The 26362-nt window shown below is 38.0% G+C and overlaps 1 protein-coding gene across 5 annotated transcripts in view; it reads right to left on the reverse strand.

Moving 5' to 3' along the window:
* fmt (phosphatase 6 regulatory subunit 1-like protein fmt) overlaps window positions 1-26362 on the reverse strand; it is a 516745-nt gene that overhangs the window by 354423 nt on the left and 135960 nt on the right. For all 5 annotated transcript variants that reach the window (XM_067145523.2, XM_067145524.2, XM_067145526.2 and 2 more), the window contains exon 8: window positions 18886-19051. In XM_067145523.2, coding sequence (XP_067001624.1) covers window positions 18886-19051 — 166 coding nt within the window. The remainder of the gene's footprint in view (window positions 1-18885; window positions 19052-26362) is intronic.

The following is a 26362-nucleotide window of genomic DNA, read 5'->3' on the forward strand; positions in this document are numbered from 1 at the left end:
GCAACGCACAATCCCATCTCGTTCCTCACATAGTGGTACTAATGATAGGTAACGCAGACCCATGGTTTTCCTCATATAGTGGTACTACTCATAGGTAATGCAAACCCTTTCTGAATACAGGGGAATGAACACAATTTAGCTCAGCGCATGGCACGATCTGCCGCATAGACATTAGTCTCTATAGCCGCACGCCCACTCCCCCGCCTCGGTGGGATTCACACAATGGTACTAATAACAGGACCATGGTGTTCCACACATAATGGTACCAATCACAAGTAACATCAACCCATGGTGTTCTCACGTAATCGTACTATGTAATCTCATGGCTCCAATTCCATCATCTCTCAGTCGCCCCTTTTAATCACCTCTTACAAAAGGCAGGGGATACCATGGGTGTATTCTTCATCTGCGTCCTCCACTCACAGGGGGTACATGGTTGTGATGTGCAATGCTGACAGAAAAAGAAGATTAAGAGGTACGTGTGATAATGAACTCTATAAACTTCCTGTTAGGCAGCGTCTTGTAACTTATGCCAACACATACCATAAAGCTTGCTAATACTTTATATCTGTATATGTAATTAAATGTGCCTGGTGTGTTATCAGCCGGCCCCGTGGTGTAGGGGTAGCGTGCCTGCCTCTCGCCCGGAGGCCCCGGGTTCAATTCGTGGCCAGGTCAGGGGTTTTTCTCTCGACCGGAGGGCTGGTTCGAGGTCCACTCAGCCTACGTGAGAATTGAGGAGCTATCTGACGGTGACATGGCGGCCCCGGTCTCGAAAGCCCAGAATAACGACCGAGAGGATGCGTCATGCTAACCACACGTCCCCTTGTAATTTGCAGGCCTTCGGGCTGAGCAACGGTCGCTGGGCAGGCCAAAGCCCTTTCAAGGGTGTTAAGTGCCGTGGGGTTTGGTTTGGTTTGGTGTGTTATCGGGTTTGGTTTGGTTTGGTGTGTTATCACTGATCACATTTGGTACTTTAGGCATTTAATGTTTAAAATACTTGCTACCTATCCCAAAAAGTCATGTCATATTTTATAGTTTTTAGAGCATATTTAGCTCGTTTAGGGCATATTTGTTTGCATATTTTGTACATCTTTAGGTCAAATTTCCAAACCCCAGTGATCAGTAATATGTTATCCAATGCCTTCTGTAAACAGTTTGCATATGTTTATTATAGAGCAGTATGTTCAGTTACCAAATGCTACAATGACAAATTATCATAAAACTGGTAGGTTGCAATGGTGCATTGAACAGCATGTCTGAGAGAGGAATCGTAGAAAGTTGTTGCTTTCATACTTCTGGTTAAATGAATATGATGGGTACTTCCTTTGTCAAAGACCTGATGAGTGGCTCATCAGTACCATTTTCATGAGACATACCATACCTATGCACATTGCTGTCTGGAGTGTTGTTTTGGGCAAGACAATTTACCATATAAGGAGTGTATCCATAACACCATCATGAATGCCCATTTTGTCAATGATGTTCTGCCACTCCTCAAAAAATGTCTAAGATAAGATCTAACAAAAGGTAAAACATTACAATCTTTTGCAGCAAATAATGATCAACTGTGGACATAAGAGACATGTATGTCGATAGCTATCTTTTACAATACCATTTAAAAATATTACTTTATGCACAGAGCAGTATGGCAGATTGCAGATAAGTTATTTTTGGCCTTCGTCTAAAGCTGAAAACAGCCTGTGTTACATCAAGGCCATGTCAATTGCCCTGATATTAACAAACAGTCCTCAGGTTAAATCTGCATGTAAGCACACAGTCCCAATTTGCTATAATGAAATCAGGTACAATTTCTGTCTTTGAACTAAACCAAACTCTGCAGTTGGGTGTTACAATATTAACAATACTCAAGTCTTCATGCTATTACTTAAATTTGTATTACAGTCTATTAGTGTACCAGTGGTATTAGTTAAGTATGTAAGTGAAATACACTTTAACATACTGAAATGTTAACACAAGACAATTTCAAACTTATGTGATAACTAGGGCTGAGATTTTTTTTATAATGCACATGCGCACATGAAAATACACATTTACAGACATTATTGCATATCTCCCACAAGTCCAACCCCTCGTACACGTTGTGGGAGATGGCCAACGTCATCAAGTAGGGAATAGCCTGTGGGGGTGAAGTACAGTGGGGACTGTGTGGGCCCTGAGACCGCTATGGTAGCTGTGAAGGCCCTATAGGAATCCTGAAAAAGATAGCGGCTAGCAGGGCTCTGGTGAAGTCACGACAGGCCTAGCAGACTGGTGATGGATATTAACCCGCTTTCAAGGAAACAAGAAACGATAAGTTGGACGGATGAAACGACCCTGGCGAGGAACAGGATTATGAACTGGCACACTGAATACACAAACATTGACCGGAAAAGTAGAAGAGGTTGTAGACAAGATGGAAAGAAGAAAACTGGATGTACTAGGGCTGGCAGAGAGTAAGTGGAGGGGTGAGGAGAGAGCTGCGGAATGGTTTTTGGTTGTACTGGGTAGGAAATGATGAGGGAAAGCGAAATGGAGTAGGAGCGGTAGTAATAAATGGACTGAAAGAGGAAGTACAAGGGATAAGTGACAGGTTGATAAAAGTCAAAATAACAGTCAAAGGAAGAACCTGGACTTGAATGCCCATGTAGGCATGGAAAGGAAGGGTTATGAGAATGTGCCTGGAGTGGAAGGATGGGGAAATAGGAATAAGGAAGGAGAAAGACTACTGAATTTGTACAAAAGAAATGGAATGATGGTCAGGAACGTGTGGTTCAAAAAGAGAGAAAGACATAAGATAATGTGGAATAGCACTGACTGGTCTAAGAAATCCATTGTAAATTACATGATCTACGACTGAGAAATGAAGAGGAATGTTACAGATGTAAGGGTAATACCATCAGAGGCCCTAGATAGTGACCACAGACTACTGGTAATGAAACTGAGAACAATGACGGAAAAGAAGAGAACAGAGAAGCAAGAAAGACGTATCAAAATACGGAAACTGAAGGAAAAGGAAATCAAGGAAGAATACCACGAAAAAATAAGATTGAACATACCAACAGATGATACAAAAACAGGAGAGGAGGAATGGGAAAGATTCAAGAGGACACTAGTAAAAACTGCAGAGGAAGTTTGTGGGAGAACTAGTGCCAGGAAAAGATGCAAGAAGACACCATGGTGGAACGACAGAGTCAAAGTGGCAGTTAAGGAGAAGAATAAAGCTTTCAGAGTGTGGTTTAAACAGAGGACAATGGAGACAAGAACATAAGACGAAAAAGAAACTAAAAAGGTTGTAACAGAGGAGAAGAAAAAATGGATGGAAAAGTGGACAAACATGATGGAAGAGGATAGCAAAGGAAATAAAGTACTGTATGGAATAGTCAAAAGTAAGAGGAAAGGCATGAGGGAAGATGTTATAATGATAGACAAAAATGGAAATAAAGTGCAGGAAATGGAGAAACTCGAAGGAATATGGAAGAAGTATTTTGAAAATTTACTAAACCCAGAAGGATGCCCTGAGGAGGAAAGTAGAAGCAAGGAGGAAGTAAGAAATATGGAAGAAGAAGAAGAAGAAGAAGAAGAAGAAGAAGAAGAAGAAGAAGAAGAAGAAGAAGAAGAAAACGACTTAACATGAGAAGAAGTGGAGCTAGCACTGGACAAGATGAAAGGAGGGAAAGCCCCAGGGTTAGATGAAGTGAGTACTGAGATGGTGAAGGCAGCTGGAGAGGTAGGAAAACAGTGGCTTTATCGTTCGTGTGTTGAAAGTAGTATGGAAGGAAAGGAAGACCCCTGAAGATTGGAAGAAGGGGGTAATCATACCCATTTTGAAGAATGGGAATAGAAAAGAGTTTAAGAACTATAGGGGAGTCACACTGATATGCCACTATGCAAAGGTGTTTGAGAAGATTCTGGAGAATAGAATCAGAAAGAGGGTGGAAGAAAAGAGAAGAGCAGTATGGTTTCAGATCAGGAAGGTCCATAGTAGACCTTATATTCGCAGTAAGACAACTACAAGAGCGTCATTAGGAATGGGGTAAGGATCTTGCGATGGTCTTCGTGGACTTTGAGAAAGCTTATGACTGTGTGTGTAGAAACCAGGTATGGGAAGCCTTATAGAGGAACAGACCATAGAAAGAGTGAAGGAGATGTACAATGGGAGTGTCAGTTGTGTGAAAATAGGAGGAGAGAGAACAGGCTGGTTTGAGCAAAAAGGTGGATTAAAACAAAGAAGTGCTCTCTCACCTTTGCTCTTCGTAGTAACAATGGATGAGATAATGACAAAAGTGGCAAGGAAAACTGGAGAAGGAAAAACGAAAGTGATGATGTTTGCAGATGACCTGTTAGTCTTGGGAGAAAAGGAAGAGAATATACAGGAACAGTTAGATGCTTGGGTAAATGAGGTAGAACAATATGGAATGAAATTTAATGCCCAAAAGAGCAAGACAGTGATCACAACTAGAAAGGACGAGAAACCTACGAAAGGGATAATGCTTGGTGGGGAACAGCTTAGGAAGGTAGAGAGTTTCAAGTACTTAGGAAGTATCAGAGGAAAGTGGAAGAAATGATAAAGAAATAATTGAGCATGGAAGACAAGCAGGAGCATTCCTGAAAAGTGTCAGAAGCCTGGTTTAGAGCAAGGATGTCCCTCAGAGAAGCAAAAGGGTGATATACAGGATGTACTATATACCTATTCTGACGCATGCAGCTGAGACTTGGGTAATGAGGCAGAGAGCCGTGAATAGAATACAGGCAAGTGAAATGAAATTTCTGAGGAGCAGGATAGGAGTGACAAGATGGGATAAGATGAGAAATGAGAAGGTTCGAGATATAGTAAAAGAAGAGCCACTACAGAATAGGATAGAGGCATCTAGACTTAGATGGTATTGATACATGAAGAGAATGACAGAGGAAAGGATACCGAGGAGGATGCACAAAATTGAGATAAAAGGTAAACAACCAAGAGGAGGACCAAGAGACAGGTGGATAAAAGGAGTGGAAGAGTGTGCACAGAGAAGAGGAGAGGACTGGGCAAGAGTGACTAGGGAGAAGTGGTGGGAAGACAAGAGGAGATGGAGAGGCTTATGTTCCAAGCAAATATGGCCAACAGCTGGAAACTGTAGATGATGATGATGATGATTGCATATTCTAAATAAAATATCATCATCTTCCTCCTCCTTTCCACTTATCCAGTTTCCGCTGGGTTGGGGTATTTATGACACTTCTCCACATTCTTCTTTCCATCCACCATTCCTCTTCCATCATTTTGTCCCAGTTCAAATATCATCCTCCTCAGTACATGCTGTAGAAAGCACCGATAAGCCATGTTTAACAAATACCGCACTACCATATTGTCGATGGGGTCTTTCAATTACAAGAAAAAAAGTTGAAAATGAGCTACATCCACTACACAGACATACTCCACCAAAGCCTAGATTCAAATCTAGGAGGAGCTTCCTACAGTCAACATCTTCACTAAATACATCTCCGAAGAAAGCCAGAGAAAAATTGTGGGCAGCCAGAAGAAGTCATCTTCAAACATGGACAAAACCAGCTGAATGCTTACCAACTGGACACAACTTGGACTGGATCACATGGAGATCACTGAACAGCTTAAGAACAGGTGTTGGAAAGTCTAAGAACAACTTAGTGAAATGGGGATATCTGGATGTGTCACTACTATGTGAATGTGGAGAGGTGCAGACTACCAAGCATCTGTGTCAGTGCTCGTGTTGCCCTGATTCTTGCAGTGAGGAGGATTTGCTCAAGGCACAAGGAAATGCAGTCGCAGTTGCTCGCTTCTGGGCAAAGACTATTTAATACCATTTTGGCATATATGTGTAAAATTCCTTCTGTTATATTGTTACTAAATTGAAATGTAAAACCAAATAAAAAAAGTTCTATTGTATGCTTCTGACTCGAGTAAATAAATTTTGTCCCAGTTTGGGTTTCTTCTTCTTTTTGCACTCATCTTTACTGAATTGATCCACCTTGTTCTAGGTCTCTCTCTCCCTCTCCTTCCCCTCAACTTCATCTCCATCATCTGTTTTGGTATTCTTTTCTCCTCCATTCACTTCACATGTACAAACCATCTTAATTTACTCCTATTACAGTAGAAACCTGTTTTAACTTGCCTGCTTTTAAGAAATTCCTGCTTTTAACGAAGATTTTCGTAAGGCCCAGCCAAATCGCCATAAGCACAATGTTATTTAAACCCCCTTCTACAAACCCCGACATAAAGAGAGGCCCGCTTTTAAGGAATATATTTCACATAAATTACGATCGAACATCCCGGTGTAACGAAAATTTGTGATAAGATACTATTTTGTACACTTGTTTTAAATGTTAATTAACTTCCGTTTTCACATAATCTCAGTCTGAAGTTAACACGTTAAATGAAAGCGCTCCTTTAGCAATGTGTTAATTAATAGAGAAATGTACACTCAAGTTTGAGCATTAAATAAATTTCACATTTTAGTCTTTGCTATAGTCTGTAATTGTCCTGGTTCTTTTCGTGCATGTGGCCTCTGGAAATCACTGTTACCGGCAAGAAGCACTCACTGTTATGCTAGATGATTGTACCGTTTTCATCGTCCTGATAACGGAATAAATGATGTCATACGGCGTTAAAATTTGCCATGCACGGTAGTGAGATCACGGAGATTATGTAATTGAGCCGTACATCTAAAAAGAACAAATGTATTAAGTTAAATAGGCCGTGATTTCATAATATATAATACAGACGCATAAAATCAAGGAGGCCATGAATGTGACGGCAAAGATGTTCATTTGGCGAATCAAGTATGCCTAGGTCACGAAATTAGACATAAAGATATAAAGGATCCATGCGGCCGTGATAAAAATAGTAGAAAGTTTTTAAAATTGTTAGAAAAAAGAAGTGAGTGAACAATAAAAAAAATTTACGCAAGACTTCGAAGCAAGTTCATCCACGAAGAAAATAGTCCTCGCGGGAAGAAGGGAGATATATAAAAGAGCAAGAGCTAAAGATCCAGCACACTGAAGAATTTTTAAAGTTACGCCGATATCTGACCTAAAATCGAGGCGGAAAAGCAGAAGAAATTAAATATTTGGACAGTAGTCGGAATACAAACTGAAGGTCATCGCGAAATACCAAAACAAATTAGACTTCTCATATGCTGATTGTCTGAATGAAAAATTAAGAGCTAATTCGATAATTTACTTGTTAAAGTCTGTTACGGGAAATTGACATTGAATTTCTGCTATAATAACCTGATACAAAACTATAATCTAGCTTCTTTGTAGTACATTTTGAAGGCTATGGTCGTGACATTAATTACGATGCTGGAAATGTTTCTTTCACATATGACTAACGGCTACAACATGAGAGGCTAAATCGGAGATGGGGCCGACTTTCCGACGTAGACCGCCCAGCTGTTCCTGCTAGCTGGAGTCTTGAGACTACCGCCTGATGATGACGTAACGGATGTTGGAGACTATCTATGCAGCCCTAAGATGACAACATCGGAGCCTAACCCAGTCATCTAACATCGGCAGTCGCAAGTTAAGTTCCAAAGAATTATTTTATAATCTTGAAATTTATGTGTCGTAGATGTAGTATATAAATATTTGCAGTAAACATTGGTATGTAGCTTGTTATGAAGTTCTTCGTGATGAAATCTCAATCGATACTATCTTTGCAATGAGGTTATCCTAGTTGATTTATCATTATGAGAGTAGGTATTCTTCGAGTGTATATAATCAAAGTCATGATATAGGAATGCTTTAAGTTAAACAAGGAGAGATTTCAAATGATGTTTTCAACCATTATGGAAATGAAACGACGTACACAATGTGATATATTCCAGACGTAACGTTTTAAAGAAGATAATTAATTGCCGAGTTGTTTAGACTTGGTTACTATTATGACGCGACTACATGTGAGTAAATAATAACTTATTTTATTTATACATGTGTTTACTTTACAGATTAACGTGATCATGTGTATTACAAATGAAACTTAACCCAGAAATGCACCGCTGTAGTATATTAACGATATGTTAAGATAATTTGCCGCCTAGATGGGAATGATTAATGTTTATGTAGGGAAGTAAGGATTTGAGCGACTTGTTGATGTGGTTTTACGTGTAAATATTCGTTGAGATATATTTATGGTAATGAATGACGCGGTATTATAATATTTAATATTGGTATATGGAGAGATAAATATACTTATGAATTTTTGGTGGTAAATACGATGTGTTACTAACTAATGATGTTATTTAACATATGCGGCATGACTTTAAAATAGTAATGCAAGGTATATTGAGTTAATGATACATATATACAATGAAATACGTCGCAGAATTCGTATATTGGTTACCGTAAATTTAAGGAATTAAGATTTAAGGAATAAATAAGGGTAAACTTGTTGTCTTCATGGAGAATATGTCAACGTTGTAATGAATGTTATTTGATGTTTGGTCTTAAGGATATATTTTATGGATAAAGCGACTTCATAATTTGAATCTCTGCCACAATTAAATAAATAATGTTACTAAATACATTCCTACGAATTTTATGGTACTTGATTGGACATAGGTGCAACCATAAATCATGATAGGTATAATTTCTGATAGAACTACGATAATAACTGATCATTATACGATACCTACATTTAATTTTAGGATGTGATATGATTATTTTTACCAAATGACATGGTCAAACTGACCAATATTTTTCTTTTAATGATCGATATATGTTCGAAATAGCCATTTTGAGCTAATATATACTTGGAACTTACTTGCAACTGCTGACGTTACAATTTTGGAAGATATGCCTTTGTTTAGTGACAAAATACGAATTCAATATCAACGAAAATAAGCATTTTTTTTTAAAAAAAAAACAAGAGCCGAGGGACTCTAATTAAGCATATTTATTATGCATTTTTCTAAGGCTTAGGGACTTGTTTTTTTTTTTACCAATATTAATTTATCTGCTTACCAATTGATTGTCGTTATTAATATGAGATACTTAATTTCAAAGAATATTTGACTACATCCTCATCAAATATGACATACCTACGATTTATGTGATTATGAGAATTTTTCTTTGTTTTTATGATGTGGATAACAAGTAATTAGCAAGAGGATTAATTGAATCAGATCGTAGATAGTTTAGGTTTATATTTTTCAACAGAAAGAAGAGAAAGGTGATTGATGTAAATGACTGTTATTGTATTTTCTTTTATGACTCTAGAATCATGAATAAAAGTGTAGATTTATACAATTTAGAGGTTATTATTGAAAATAAACTGATATAATTATGGTAGATAAGATGATTTTGAATTTAAAAAAAATTTTTTTTTCTCGAATGAATGGACATGGACAACTTAACATTGATTCTGACGGATGGATGGTATCGCTGGTAATTTATTAAAAGGAAATGCGGTTTCCCAGTTGACCTCACGTAAAAAATACTATTCACAGATGCATTTTAGTTATCCCTGAGAGGTGTCGCGTGGCAATTTAGGAACTATTTTGATGACAAATGTGACACGTGAAATGAAGATTGCGGCGTTGTTTATTTTTTTTTTTTTAATGGCGCAGTCACCGATTTATTCATTGATTGCTAGAAGCAAGTATAGCTACCGACACTAAGCATCGTTTTCATAAATGCATTGATCCATTCTACTGATCCGAAGAGATGATAGTCGGAGGATGGGAAAATAGCCGGAGCACTTGATAAGTCGCCCATGACGGTGCAAGAAAATTATTCCCCGCAGGATGGTGCATGGTGTTGGTTAGTTACGTCCACTGAACTGTTAAAAGCAATTAGAAACTGAAAACACTATGGATATTGAACAAAATGAAAATGTATTCTAGAAAAAATTATGGAATAAGTAGAAAATCGTGCCTTCCATGGCTTACGTTGCCTGAACCATCATCGATAGACCCAAAGTGTAAGAGTACAAGATGTAGAGCTGTTCAAGCTCTACGAAGAAGTCCACAGGGGCATCTACTTATCTCCAACCATTTGCCGTTTAGAGCAATTTTAGTTCATAGTCAGTTGTAAAAAAAATCACACTTTTCAAATAAACAAACAAACAAACAAACAAACAAACAAACAAACAAACAAACAAACAAATAAATAAATAAATAAATAAATAAATAAATAAATAAATAAATAGAGATTTTTCCCTAATTGTAAATCCAAATAAAGGGTCTAACCTCCTCTAGGACTCCTTAAGGATTAAAAAAATCTTCAAAGTACATCATTTGCATGAACGGTTCAGGAGTTGGGACCTTTTAAGTCAGGGTGGGTCGCTAGTTAACCTTAAAATATCCATAAAAATTATTTGATTTCTTATCATACATCAAGCATACAACATTTCTGCTGTCATATTTTACAGCAGCCATAATAATGGCAATCAATAATAGTTAAATTTAAAAATGTATAAATAATCCCATAATAAAATTGAATATCCTATGTCCAGTCATTATCTGAAAAAGGAGAATATTCACTAACGATAGTTCAATGGTTATGTCTCCAGTGAAGTTAGCTGCGTTAAGTTAAAACTGCAGCGCTGTTACACCGGCTAGGCATTTCCATCTCGCGGCACCAATCGCTGCTTAGGAATCACACGAAGGGCACAGAGTGAAGAATATCTCCAGCTTCATTCATTGTTTTTGTTCCTGTGTTACAAGTTGTGCTACAAGTTATATATGTGTCTGTGAAAATAAGAGTTGTACTACGAGTTACGACAGACTACGTTCATTGTGGCTTCTAAACGTAAGAAGCTGACAGTTCAACAAAAGATCAACATCATTAGTGATGCTGAAAGCCGAGTACCTTTGTCACAGATGGCAAAAAAATATGACTTGGCACCCTCTACGCTGTTTGGCATCGTGAAACAGATGGAAGCAATTCTGACCGCGGAAGTGGAGTGCGGTTCTGGGGCAAGAATACGGAGGAATTTCCGTTCTTCGTCGTACGAGGAACTTGAAAACATTTTAATGAAATGGTTTGAGAGAAAAAGAAGTGAGAACGCTCCAATTGGCGGGAACTTACTTTAACAAAAAGCTTGAGAAGTCGCACTTAAGATGGGTTTGGTCCATTTCCATGCTTCTGATAATGATGATGATGCTTGTTGTTTTAAGGGGCCTAACATCAAAGGTCATCGGCGATTAATGGAACGAGATGGACGACATGACATGTGATAGTTAAAATTTAAAAATGTATCCAATGACTATAGAGTTTTTAAAAAATGGGGATGAAGAAAAATGAGTATGAGATTATAAATAATCAGTGGATCTAATTCACAATACCTTATTTTCTAATAATATATAAGAAAATACAGGAAACAAAGGAATAAGGCATTGCCTGGTAGTACAGATATAGATATATATAATTAATTCACATTAAACGTTAAAATAGCACATTAAAATACGCAACACAAACTAAAATGAAGTCAACGGGATAAAAGCACAATTGACACAAATACACTAGCACAAAGGACATCATTACATACGATAAAACAGACCACTATCCCTCATAAAGCGGATGACGAGGTCTGCTGACTGCTCGTCATCTCGCAAGATAAGGGAGATTGTATTCGGGAGGTTAAGACTACGACGCAGATCGACCAGGTCCACACACTCCGTAAGGATGTGTACCACGGTAAGATGGTCACTGCAAGTACACACCGGAGGGGATTCTCCTTTCAATAAATGGGAGTGAGTCAGGATACCGTGGCCGATCTGAAGACGACATAATACCACTGCTTTCCTCCGAGAGGCCCGAAGGGAAGTCCTCCATACCTTCGTAATACCTTTAACCGCTCTCAGCTTATTTGGAAGAGGAGTGGCCTGCCATGTAAACCGTGGGTTCGGATCCCACTGGTGTCCGGCTGGCCAGTTTTGTTCTGTACTTAACATCTCTTCAACACGTACTACATGTACGTAACACGACCTAATACGTTGAAAGTCTGTTTCGATTACAATGCGGTCGTGAAAATTCAATATTCAATGCTAAGGATATGTTTTAACGCCGATGAAATGGGATTGTATTACAATTTGCTCCCGTCGAAGACATATGCTGTTCGCGGAGAAAGTGCCACAGAGGCAAAAGGGTAAAGACTGACAGCGTTGTTATGTGTTAACAGTGACGGGAGTGAAAAATTACCCCCCACTAATAATTGGAAAATTTAAGAATCCAAGATGCTTCAAGAACATCCGTACACTCCCATGTAAATATGATTTTAACAAAAGTGCGTGGATGATATCGGAGATATTTCTAAATTTTTTACGAAGCTTGGATGCTAAGATGGAATCGGCAGGAAGGAAGATAGAGCTGGTGATAGGCAGATGTCCAGCTCATCCTTCAGCTACATCTTTCCTGCGGAATATCAAAGTGGTTTTCTTTCCTCCCAGTTGCACCAGTCACCTGCAGCCTTTGAACCTTGGCATTACACATTCTGTGAAAGTGAAGTACAGGAAGGCCCTGTTTCAAAGAGTTATTTCTTTCTTCAACAGAAATAAGGAAATGAAATTGAATATATTCCAAGCCTTGAATATGTTTGTAGTAGTATGGCAACTAGTCACAACAGACACCAATCAAAACTGCTTTGGCCATGCAAGTTTTTAATGAACATGACACTACTAGTGATATTAGGAAAGATTGGGGTGTTGTATCAAAGGACTTGAGTGCCACAACATTTGAAGAATTTGTTACTTGTGATGATGATATCCTGAGCTCAGCACCAAAGATGGATGTTGGAGACCTTTGTGCCGATGCAAAAAGACAAAGTACTGAAGAGGAGGAAGAAGAAGAATATCCTGCAGAACCAACATTTTAGGCAGCAGTGGAGGGACTGGATACTGTCCGCCTGTACTCCTCCTCCTTGAACGTTGATGAAGACCTCATCAACAGTCTCAACCAAATTGAGAGAAAACTTCTTTCCATGAGACATCTGGGCAAGAAGAAGCAAACTACTGTACTGAACTATTTCAGAAAGTGAAGGTTAATATGCTTATTCTCACGGTTCTCATGGCCTATTTTTCACAAATCTCTTTAAAATCATGTTAGGCCTCTGTTCCTTCAATTTAAAACTGGAAGTCATTAATACCTATTTCACTTTTCCTTGCTGCAGTTTGTGCTCCCAAGGGTCCACTAAGGAATTTGTTATGTCTGCTGTTGTGTAAATATTTTCTGTTATTCTTGTGTTAATTTGAGTTTTTAGTATTAATATGTTCATGTATTATTTCTTGACATTACATTAGTTATTACAGACAAATACATAATTGTGGATATATACAAAATAATATTTCAACAGTCATATTTTAGAACTTCGCTCCAGCTCAAAGTCTAAGGTGTAAGATAAAAGACTTCGTCCAGTGGAGCATTATCAGGAAACATGCCCATAACGCTGGCAGCATTTCCTCGTTGGATAGCAATTCCTATCCGCTGCCTCAGGAATTCTATTGAAGAGAAGTCTCCAGCAATTGCTGTTAGTAGTTTGCCAATATCTGAAATCAGACTTTTAGCCTCTTGACACCACGTCCCCATCGTTTCGACTGCGAATACCATGAAGATGTAGTTGTCCATTACTGTTCTGTATTTGGCCCTTTTATTGCGCATGGCCATTTCCGCAGCAGAACCAGCAGCCTTGCCAGTGTGAGGCAAATGCGATGGTGCTAATATGTCCACACACGTGGCATCCCACATGAGAGATCTGCCTTCGTTCCATGGGACTAGAGTCAGACCATCAGGGCTTTTCCCGTCTGTGCGACTAATTCCACTCGGTTCTAGGACAGAAGGGACATCGATAGATGTAAAAGCTTTTCTCTTTTTGCTCTTTAATTAAAGTTGTTTTTGGTTCATTTTTCACTTTATTTATCATTCTATTAATAAATCTTTTGGAATATCCATTGCTATGTGTGATTGGATGGATTATATTTATCTCTCTATTATGAGAGAAAAAGAAATTTGCAGTTCTAACTTTTCGAAATAAGCATTCTTATCAACTGGCTAAAATGTTCAGGAAAAAGAACATCAATGTCACATATAAAACGCATAATAATACTAATAAGATAATTTTCAATTCAGAAAAGATAGAGAATGACTGTATATTTAATAAATCAGGAATTTACAAATTAACATGCCAAACAAGGATACATAGGACAGTCTGGTAGAAGTTTGGCCATAAGGTACAAAGAACATGTTAATGCAGTTAAACATAAAAGATATTCGGCAATGGGAGAACATATGATTGAAATTAATCATAAATTTACATCATTTCCAATGACATGAAATTATTACATTCGGCCAAAAAGGGAAAATTAATATTTTTTAAAATTTAGAAATTTACCTCATACAAAAAAAATTATTTTGAATCAAGTTTAAATGAGAGAAGTGTAGAAGATAACCCACTGTATAGACTAGCATATGATCATTTAAGGAGCAAAAAGAAGAAAAGAAGAAAAACTTGAAGATCCTAAATTTATATAGTATTCTCATTCAGTTCAACCAAAATGTTATGTATTGATCATTTTTATAATATTTCTTTTTACTCTTTGATATGGTGTATTAGGACAATACTTCTTTAAATTGTAAAACAAAAGATTGTGTGATAATGTTTTGTTCTTTGATCTGACCACTGAGGAAGGGAATGGTTGAGATTTCTCAAAACATGTTTGGTTTAATAAATAGTTTTTCTTTCATTTAATGAATGTATTGATCAAGGTAGATTCAAATAAACTATTTTAAATAGTTACATTATACATTCAGACTAGTCAATACGGACCAAACACAATATTAACCTATCATGGTTAAGTTTATTAACAGTATGATGATGATGATGATGCTTGTAGTTTAAAGGGGCCTAACATCGAGGTCATCGGCCCCTAATGACACGAAATGAAATGGCAACAAAAAAATCAAAATCATCCACTGACCAAAATAAGAAAATGGCATGAAGAATGAATGGATGGACATAAACCCAAAAGGAAACCAAAAAACAATAAATATACAAACAAAAAACAGTGGATCCAACGTAAAAAGGATCAGAAAAACATAGTATTACTGACCATGGGACCACATATAAAGCATAATCCTGAATCGAGGATGCTTGATGTCTAAAGGGGTCCGAAATCCATGTCTAAGGCCTCACAGAATGGTACATGTCGCGAGTAAAGTAGAACCATGGTATTTGTCATTTTGGGGTACTAATCAAAAGTAGCGAAGACTCATGGTGTTCCACACAAGATGGTACTACTCACAAGTATTGTACTTCGTACAGGTAACGCAGACCTATGTTGTTCCTAACACAATGGCGCCACTCATAGCCAACGCAAACTGATAAGGTTCCTCACCGAGTGTACTAACCACAGGGACTTGCACTATCCCGTGGTGTTCCTCAACATAGTGGGGACCAATCACAGGCAACGCTGACCCCACGGCGCCGCTCATAGCCAACGCAAACCGAGAAGGCTCCTCACCGAGTGTACTAACCACACGGACTCGCACTATCCCGTGCCGTTCCTGAACATAGTGGGTACCAATCACAGGCAACGCTGACCCACGGTGTCGCTCATATAGTGGTACAACGCACAGGCAACGCCCAGACCCGCGGTGTTGCTCACATGGGTACGACGCACGGGTACTGGAAACACACAGGAGAACCCCCTCTTGCTGCTACTAATCACAAACCTATTTCGTACTAACATAGTGGTCCTACTCGCAAGTATGGGCAACCCATGGTGTTCCCCGCGTGATGGTACGAATCAAAAGTAGTTACATGGTTCTAATTCAACCATCTCTTGGTCGCCCCTTTTAGTCGCCTCTCACGACAGGCAGGGGATTCCGTGGGTGTATTCTACATATGCATCCCCCAGCCGCAGGGGGTTTATTAACAGTAAGTAAATATGGGTGCGTAATACATTTTGTACATTGCCTCTTTGCACTTTCTTGGTACTTCCTTTTTCCATGCAAGGTTTCTTACATTCGGGTAGAATGCATTTCCCTGTTGCATTCTCTTGCTAATCATCATCATCATCATCATCATCATCCCTAATGCAGAAATATTTAACAAGGTTCTCATTATACTAGAAGACAAATGTCTACCAATCTGCAGCAACAGTTTTTTTACATTTGGGGCTTCAGGCTCCAGAAGGAAATCCCAACAACGCAAATAATGCAGACCTTCCTCGAGGGGAAAAAGAAAAACACATAATGCGCAGAGTTGTTAAAATATGTTGAATCCAATAAACCACTGCTGATGGATGATCAAAAGAAAGCTTATGACCACATGCAACGCGTAAACAGAGAAAAAGAGGTTATCATTTTTTCTAGATGCACCAGGAGGAACTGAAAGAACTTTTCTAATTAATTTGACACTTGCGAAAATTTGTTCAAAAAATAACATAGCACTTGTGATGGCTTCCTTGGACATAGCGGCTACTTTCAGGTATGGCAGACTTGACACTAAAGTTACCCCTAAAAATAAACATGGAAGAATATCCCATTTGAATATTAGCAAAACAAGTTGCCAGGCAGAAGTGCTACAAACATGCAAAATTATTGTATGGGATGAATGCACAATGGCTCATAAGAAATCTTTCGAAGCCCTTGATAGGACACTGAGGGACATGAGAAAGTATGATCACTCCCGGCAAACTCTCCCAGTCATACCAAAATCGACTCAATGGTTGCCATAAAATGTCAACTCTGTGGAAGTTTGTTGAAAGATCCACATTAAACCAAACATCGAAGATTCACCTTTTTGGAGATGAGATGACCCAACATTTTGCACATAAACTTCAACAAATCGGTGAAGGCACATTACCAACTGAATCAAATGGCAAAATTACCTTTCCAGATGATTTTTACACTTAAGTTTACAATGGTTGAAGAATTGATCAACAAAATTTATCCAGGCATATAGAAAAATATTACAAAATCACTAATGGTTATGTGAAAGGGTCATACTTGCAGTCAAAAATGATGCTGTACACAACTAGAACAGCCAAATTAATCATACGATACCAGGCCCTATCACTGAGTATAGATCTACAGATACAGTAGTGGACAATGGTGATGCAGTGAATTTTTCCATTGAGTTTTTGAACTTGCTAGACCCCCCTGGAATGCCACCACATTGTCTCCAGCTAAACATCAGTTCTGTCATTATGCTGTTACATAATTTAGGTCCACCAAAAATTGCAACAGTATCAGGCTCAGTGTAAAAAGACTGTTAGCTAACATCATAGAAGCTACAATATTAACAGGAAAAGAGAAATATCAGTGTTTTCATTCCCCGGATACCATTAATCCCAAGTGATTTTCCCTTCAGTTGCAAGCAATTACAATTTCCTGTCCGACATGCTTCTACCATCACAATTAACAAGGCCCAAGGACAATCAAACAAGTGGTATGGAGTTAACTTAGAATCCCTGTGTTTGTCTCACGGAAAGCTTTATGTAGCATGTTCAAGGGTTGACTCACCGAAGCACCTCTTTACCCAAGCTCCATGAGGAAAGAAAAAAATATTGTTTACAAGCAAGCACTGGATTAGTGTAAGTCGTTGCAGCCTTGAACTATGTTGTACTGCAGATTATCCGAAAGCAGTGTTTATTTTAATGTATATTGTAGATTTGTACAGATTTCTATAGGTGCGTAAGTTACCTGTATATTGTTTATTAGCATGCTTATGTTTGTGTCCGTATACAACTTATGGCAAACTATAGCATCTTCCTTGACGCTCATGGAAGGATTACTTTTTAATGAAAATCCTCAGCCTGTTTCCAGTCATTCGACCGGGTCAGGAATGGAATGAATGACGCCCCCCCCCCCGTTTAGCAGCGAGGATAGGAATTGTGTTAGATGCCAAAGCCAGCCGCACTCCTCTCGGGCAATAATTAATGATTGACAGACTAAATGAAATGATATTGGAATGTGTTGCTGGAATGAAAGATGACAGAGAAAACCGGAGCATCCAGAGAAAATCCTCTCCCTCCTCGCCTTTGTCCAGCACAAATCTCACATAGAGTGACCAAGATTTGAACAAAGGAATCATACGGAGAGACGCCAGCGTGCTCACGCCTGAGCAAAGGAGGCTCACTAATTATTATTAAATCTAAAAATTTTAAAAATACAATAACTTTAAGAATTAAATTTATGTGTATAGTTGTATAAGTTATTTTTTAACAATACATTTGTACAATTGCATTAGTGATTGTATCGAATATTGTTTAAAATATGTTCTTACTTCAAACTCCCCATATTTTCATTCAACCCATGCTATATATGTATTGTAGGGTAATAAAAGATAAGTTCTGAAAGGTTAAATTCAAAAAGAAGGAATGCAAAGGAGATTTTTGTTTGTTGTGGTAAGTTAGTGATAATTTTTATTTTAAAAATGGATGGTTCTGTGAAGAAATTATGACCGCAAGCAACGCCGGGTATATAAGCTAGTATAAAGATAAAGTTGGAATGCAAGAGGAAAAACTGGGACAAACATTCGTTTACAGCAAGAGGAGTTAGGGATTGGAATAATTTACCAAATCTCCAACTCTTTGAAATTACATAAGAATAGACTAGGTAAACAATAAGAAATCTGCCTCCTGGGCAACTGTTCTAAATGCAAATCAAGGGTGACTGATTGATTGATTGATTGATTGATTGATTGATTGATTGATTGATTGATTGATTGATTGATTGATTGATTGATTGATTGATTGATTGATTGATTGATTGATTGATTGATTAAGCTTTCTTCAGTGGAATACTTCAATTCTGTATACTGCAAAGGTTCTTAAAACAATTATTTTCCAACTTGAGAAAAAAGTCTGCAACATAGTGAAAATTTTTACTAAATCAAAAAACTTTTATTATAATGAACATACTTACTGGAGGAGGATCTAGAAGCAAACTGTGGAAATCTTTGAGCCGTGGTAAGATAGCACCTGCTGTACTAAGAACAACTCTGGGAGGAAGCTCATTCTCACCAGGCCCTGTTTCCTCTCCCTGGCCCCCACCACCATAAACATTGCACGAATCTCCTCCACTAGGATCGCTGCAATGGGAACACAACATTGCAGTTAAACAAATTAACCAGAGTTGGGAAGTAAGTGAGTAAAAGTATTTGGATTACTTGTAAAAATTATGTCCTTACTTATTTTTACTTGTAATTGTTACTCATTACAAAATGTTCCTTACTTATTGAAATAAAATTGTAATCCTTATATTCTAGCAATTGTCCTTCCTACCAATCGATATACATCGTACAGAAGCAGAAACTAGGAAAACAAATATTGATGAAGATAATTTTAGTTCTACTACCCCAGAACCAGTAGTTCCGCAACTCCTGTATGACTTACTTTTTACCTCTCCAGTATATCCAAAGACACCATATTTACGCCAATGGTGTTCTTAAAATTAAGCACAGGTATTCTTTCAAGTACCATTGTAAGGCATCTTTCCAGTAAATGCAAAGATGGTATTGTGAATGTACATTCCATTACCTGTGACCATTTTTGTCTTAGTTGTAAGAAAATGTCTGTAATTATTTTAGTGGCTGGCCAGCCCACATAGGTGTTATCCCTGTGTATATAAAGTATATAAACTTTGTTTATGATGAATATCAGTAAGTTTAGGAATTGTGACTGTGATTTGTGATTATATTAGGTATCTTTCAAATGGAATTTCATGTGCCAACGATTAGGTTATGAAAGATTTTGTGTTTATGGTCGCAACCTAGGAAATTAAACTGTAACTTTGAGGTTCTGGGGTGAACTCCTGTAGATTTTCATGTTTTATGTTAGTCCTTTTCTAAATTAATAACACATTGCTTGACCTGGGCCTACCGGTTTCCCGAGTGTGGGAGGGAGTCTCGCTCTAAGGAGCACATACTGAGCCACCAGTTGGGTGATGCCCACTCTTGTATTATAGCTTTGTAATTCTAAAATAAAATAAAAAAGCACACTTGGATATCAACTTCCATGTCTTCGGCAAAACCCTTCTTCAAAATTGTTGGACGCTGGCCTTGTCTGTTCTATTCTGCTTTTCTGCTGCGTATCTGTTTTGTGTTGCAGTTGCTGCAAACTTTATCGTCTTCTGGTGGACATTACTGTGCCCGACTGAATGCCGCTCTATGCTATTTGGTCACAATGGTCCAATACTGAGATCAGAGCTGACGGGATGTTCTGCCTTTATGTGGTTGGACTGAACAAGGATGGGGAGCGTATTGTCATGCAGCCGGTGTCAACATCTCTACGTAAATCAGCTATACCCAGAAGGAAAAGGAAGTTGATGCATATGGACGTTCCTGTGGTGAATGTCATCAAGATTGTGTACCACGTGGCAAATTCTCTGATTAAAGTGATTTTTTAAATCTGTCAAGTTATCAAGCCTGCTGTATCCACAGAGATGCACACGAAATGCTATCACTTGTGAATACTGTTTTTATTTACAATTTATGTACACATTACACACACATCAATACACCACCATTTTAAACAATTGCCTACCACGAAGAATAAGAGCACTGCAACAGATTCCTATCAACTACCAACCCAACAAAATCAATTCACATAGCTGACTTCAACCACATAGCTAATACGACTTGCACACAAGTCTCATCAAAACAACTCCTACGAAGAATAAGAATAAGAAGGTCAAGATTGCCATCTCCAACGAAGAATAAGAAGGCTAAGACTGCTATCTTGAAACATTTGACTGCTACAGTAGCATGTCGGCAGAATCACAACACAACTTCACAAAAACAACTCTCACTCCACCATCAAGACTGCCACTTTATATCTGTAGCCTGGTCAGACTTCTAGAAGGATATGACACAACATATTTTCTCGTAAATTCTAGAGTCTCCAATAGCCCAGTTATAATGTAAAGAACTTTCTACAACTATCTAGTGCCAAAGATACGTTATTCTGTATATTACAGTGTGTTGCATAATGTCACATTGGATTATACAGGATATATACAGGTAATAATAAATTATATACTATTAATTACGTGTTCGCTTATTCTTCGTAGGAGTTGTTTTGATGAAACTTGTGCCGAAGTCGTATTAGCCAAGTGGTTAAAGTCAAGTATGTGAACTGGTTTTGTTGGGCTGGTAGCTGACATGCATCTGTTGCCGTCTTCTTATTCTTCGTGATAGGGAGCTGTTCAAAATTGTGGTTTATTGATGTGTGTGTATGTGTGTGTGTGTAATGTGTACATAAATTGTAAATAAAAACAGTGCACACAAGTGATAGCACTTTATGTGCGTCTTTGTGGATACAACAAGCTTAGCACAAGTTTGTGAGGTGGAGGATGTGGCAGTATAGTATAAAGACAGCAGTAGGAATTGATTTGAAATTTCTTATTTAATTGCATTTTTTTGTATAAGATTTTATTCTGTTTGGACTGAAATTTTGGACTCAGAAGAACTGTTTCGATCTCAAAAACCTTGACTTATACAGATCATTTTAAATTGACTCTTATTAATGGGTTGTATAAAAAATTATCATGTAACTGTCGATTTGATTATTTTAGGGTTTTTTTTGTCAAAATTTATGAAACATCTTATACCTACACACGCAGTTCCAGAAGCGTGTTCCTTGTTGCAAAAACAAAGACTTTTCTCGAACATTTATTATGACTGTGTCAGCAAGACTGAAGAGACTTTTGATTGCAGAAAATAAAAGTAAATGTAATTGGTGAATGTGAAAGTCGAAGGTGAATTCCGCATTCTGATTGGTTTTCTTTGGTGGTTGCGCCATTTCCCGTTTCTCGATCTTTCCCTGCTTCTTCGGTGGCAACGAGGTAGCATCTGTGCCTTTGATCATCTGACCATCTTTGCGAGAAAGACATGCTCAGCCTTCAGTCCCCTCGTTTTTAACTTCATTCAAATGTGATAATTTACCTTTTTTCTAATGCAGGAGTTTGTCCTCGAATTTCATGTTCACCGCTAATTTTGTCAAAATGACTTAGCTTCTCAACTAAGATCATATGCAACTTGTTTGGAGGCAATGCACTTTTCTTTACCTTTGTATTTAGTTGTAATGATTCCTCTGGTTTGCCTCACGGTATCTCTCCGTCTCTTTTCATATATGTGGAAAATCTATGCACATTTTCAGAAGTGTTTTAGATAATGATGCAATTTTACTGTATCTCTGTGTTTAGCTTAATTTCTATATTTGTTTGTATAGAATGGGACTAGCCTTTACTTAAATCGGTATGTATCGTCGGATTAGGATTTCGATAGGTTTGAATTTAGTGACAATTTCTTTTAGTACACTGTGCATGTCTGCGGGTATCAGAGTTTCATGCCACTTTCCACATCCATTCCGTAGTTGTCATGTTCCCCAACCGGTTTGTTTATATTTTGTACTGTGATGCTTTTGTTGAGCCTAACCTTTTTTTAAAGGTTAAAATAGGCTTCCTTATCATCATTGTTTGTGTAATCAGCCAAATTCAGTTACAGGATTACTTGTAAAAATTACATCATTATTAATATTTATTGTAATTGATACTCTTTACAAAAAGTAACTTATTTATTGAAATCAAATTGTAATCCTTATATTCTAGCAATTGTCACTTTCTACTGATTGATATACATCACACAGAAGCAGAAACTGGCAAAATAAATGCTGATGAAGATAACTTTTTTAGTTCCGACTATAGCAGAACCAGTAGCTTCACCTGTCCTGAATGACGTACTTTCTTACCTCTCCAGTATATCCAAAGACATCATATGAATGTTGATGATATTCTTAAAATTAAACACAGATATTCTGTCAAGTGCGCCTGTATGGCATCTATTCAGTAAATGCAAAGATGTACTTTGCCCCAAAAAGGTCGACACTAACAATGAGAATTTTAAGAACCAATTCTTTTATTTGTAAAGTAAATGATAAATTATTTAAAAATGATGGAAAAAGATCATTTTGAAAGTTTCAAGGTATCATGTTCGGTTCTACCTAGTACTAGCCCCTAAATGTGTGTCTGAAAAGAAAAAAGTACCATATTTTCTTGAATAATTAACGCCCTTGTATAATTTACACATACCAATAATTTTGGGTCCAAAATTAAGAAAAAGAAATGTTCCCGTATTTGACACCCCCACTTCTTCAATCATCAATCACGGCGTTCTGGATGTGTTTAGAAATAAAGATGTCAACTACTCGTATAGCAGCCTTCTTATTGTGAAACCAGGCATTCCAAATACTGCACAATGAGCTGTTATCAGCCGGTAGGAAGTACCAGTGCACTAGTTCAGAGAGTGTATCAGTGCGGAAATGACTAGTGATACTATTCCAGTCTGATACAAACATATTTTACAAGTCTTTCGGGTAAGGTACACGAGTTTTCAGTGACCTCAAAATTGTTTGTGATGTTTCGTACAATGGACTTGGTCTATAATTCTTAAAATTGTTTGTTAATCCATAATGAGTAAGTATTCGAGTAATACTGCATCATATAAACTTGAGGTGATCAGTTACGCCAAAACATACAGGAATAGGGCAGTGGGCTGCAAGTATTCAGTGTCCGAATGCAACATGAGCTACTGGCGGAAACAGAAACGTGAACTTCAAGCGACCAACAAGTCTCGCAAAGCATTTTGCGGACCAAAAAGCTGCAGGTTTCCACAAGTAGAGGAGAATCTGCTTAAATATATTGTTATTTTCTCATGAAAAGCTGTATTTTAAAGGACGAAAAATAGCTGCACATGGGTTCAGTGTCTCAGATTTTAAAATTAGCCAAGGAAGGACAATAATTAATTTTATGAAGAGAAATGGACTTTCTTTTTGACAAAGAACATAATTGTGCCAAAGAATACCGAATGATTTCAACCAAAAAGTAATTGATTTTAATTGCTTTGTGATTGAGAAGCGTAAAGTGATGGAATATTTGCTCTCCCCAATAGGAAACGTGGATCAGGCGCCAATCAGTTTTAATATGAGCCAAGTCAAACAATCAATAAGAAAGGGGCATCGAGTATTATCATACGCACTACTGGAAACGAAAAACAACGATGTACTGTAATGCTTACTGTAACAGCTGATGGTAGAAAGCTTGCACCTTACGTTGTTTTAAAACAAAAAACAATGCCCAAAGTAAAATTTCTGCAAGGAATCCATGTTCGTAACCAAGAAAAAGGGTGGACACCAGCAGAACTCCTTTGTGAGAGGATATTGCGCAGTTGGGACATGATTTCTTCAAAGGTGATTGAAAAGAGCTTCAAGAAAATAGGAATCTCGAATTCATTAGACAGGAATGAAGATGACTTCTTGTGGAGAGATATGAACAGTGATAGCATTAGAAAAAGTAATTTGTAATTACAACTAAGTATAATATTTCTCAGGTAAGTGCAAATCAGCCCAATTACTGTACTTTTTTCCTATACTCTTCCCATCACTGAAATTAACATTAAGCATGTTCAGTTAAATCTTACAAGTCATAATGCTTGGGGATTGAATTGAGTCGGCACTCAATGCCTATAAGGGGAATTAGTGATACTAAGGTATATTTGTCAAATGCAAGTTACATTCAGGGTCACAGACTACACTACTCCTATTGTGCTGTACTTCCTCGCATAACTGGTCAGCTCCCTATAGCACAGCTTGACACATCTGACTGGCAGCTCCCATGGGACATTCCCTTGGCGGATCCTCAGTTTAGTACAACAGGTGAAGTTGATTTACTACTGGGGGCTTCTGTGTTTTCTGACACACTGCATCGTGGTCAACTCAAGAGAGAAAATCATTCCGTACTACAGGACACTGAATTTGGCTAGATCTCATCAGGCAATATACCAACACACTCTCTAAAGTCTACCAACAAGAAAGTAATGTCCTGTCTTGTGCACAGCAATGAACTGCACATACAGGTCGAACGGTTCTGGCAGCAAGAGGAAGTAAAGATGTCTCCCCCGCGTTCTAAGAAATAAAATCAGTGCGAAGAACATTTTGTGAACAACACTACTAAGGTCAGCACCGGGAGATATGTTGTAAGATTGCCTGTTAAACCACATCATGAGGAACTTGGAGATTCATTTAAATACACTACTCGTTGTCTCAATCAAACTGAACAGCGGTAACATCGCCAACCTGACTTGAAGAAGGACTACGTCAGAAAATACTGATCTTCATGGAACTCGTGACAATACAAACCAATAAGCCAACATATTACCTGCCGCATCATGCTATAATTAAGCAGTCCAGCACTACCACTAAGGTCAGAGTCATCTTCAATGCCTCTGCTAAAACCTCACTGAACAATATATTGATGGTTGGACCTACAGTGCAAGAAGACTTGTATTCTATCATCTTGGAATTTAGAACAGACAAGTATGCCTTCACTGCAAATGTTACAAAAGTGTACAGGCAAATTCTAGTTCATCCTGATGACCAAGATCTGCAACACATTGTATGGCGTTCATCTCCGAATGAACTTATCCAGATTTATCGACTTTCCACAGTAACTTATGGTACCTCAGCAGCGCCTTTCTTAGCCACAAGATGCCTGGTACAACTTGCTAACGATGGTGCACAGTAATATCCAAGAGCGTAGGAGACATTACGAAGAGACTTCTATGTTGATGATGTTCTGAGTGGAGCAGATAACATTGGAGACGTACTCAGTCTGCAACAAGAGCTGATCGAATTACTCAACAGCGCAGGCTTTCATCTTCCTAAATGGTGTGCTAACCATCCCACTATTTTAGAGCACATACCTCTAGAGCACCAAGAATCACAAATGCCCTGGAGTCTGGATGACAAGGAAGAGGGCACCATTAAAGCCTTAGGACTACTGTGGCATCCTCTAAAGGACGTATTAAAGTTTGTAGCTACCAATCACACCCAGAAGACCACATTCTGGATAAAACGTAGTGTGCTATCCTGCATTTCATCCCTTTTCGATCCTTTGGGACTCTTAGGTCCAGTAATAATATAGTGTAAAATTTTCTTGCAACACTTGTGGCAAGCAAAAGTGGACTGGGATCAGAGTTTGCCTCCTGAGCTTATTAACTACTTGGGAACAGTTTCACACACATTTGCCATCACTCAATGACATTCGCATCCCTCGAAGAGTGACGGGAGACGGAGAAATTAAACGATATGAGTTACAGGATTCTCTGATGCTTCAGAAAGCAGAAGTCTACCTATGGAGTATAGATGTCAAGGATAATGTAACAGTAATGCTGTTAAGCTCTAAATCCAGAGTAGCACCACTGAACCAGATTTCCTCCCTAGACTTGAGCTATGTAGTGCATTACTCCTTGTATAATTAATGGATAAGGTCAGAACTGCACTTAACCTAAAAATTGAATAAAACTACTATTGGACAGATTCTCCTATACTACTAGCTTGGCTTACAG

Source organism: Anabrus simplex, chromosome 4 (genome assembly GCF_040414725.1).
Source record: "Anabrus simplex isolate iqAnaSimp1 chromosome 4, ASM4041472v1, whole genome shotgun sequence".
Taxonomy (NCBI): Eukaryota; Metazoa; Arthropoda; class Insecta; order Orthoptera; family Tettigoniidae; genus Anabrus; species Anabrus simplex.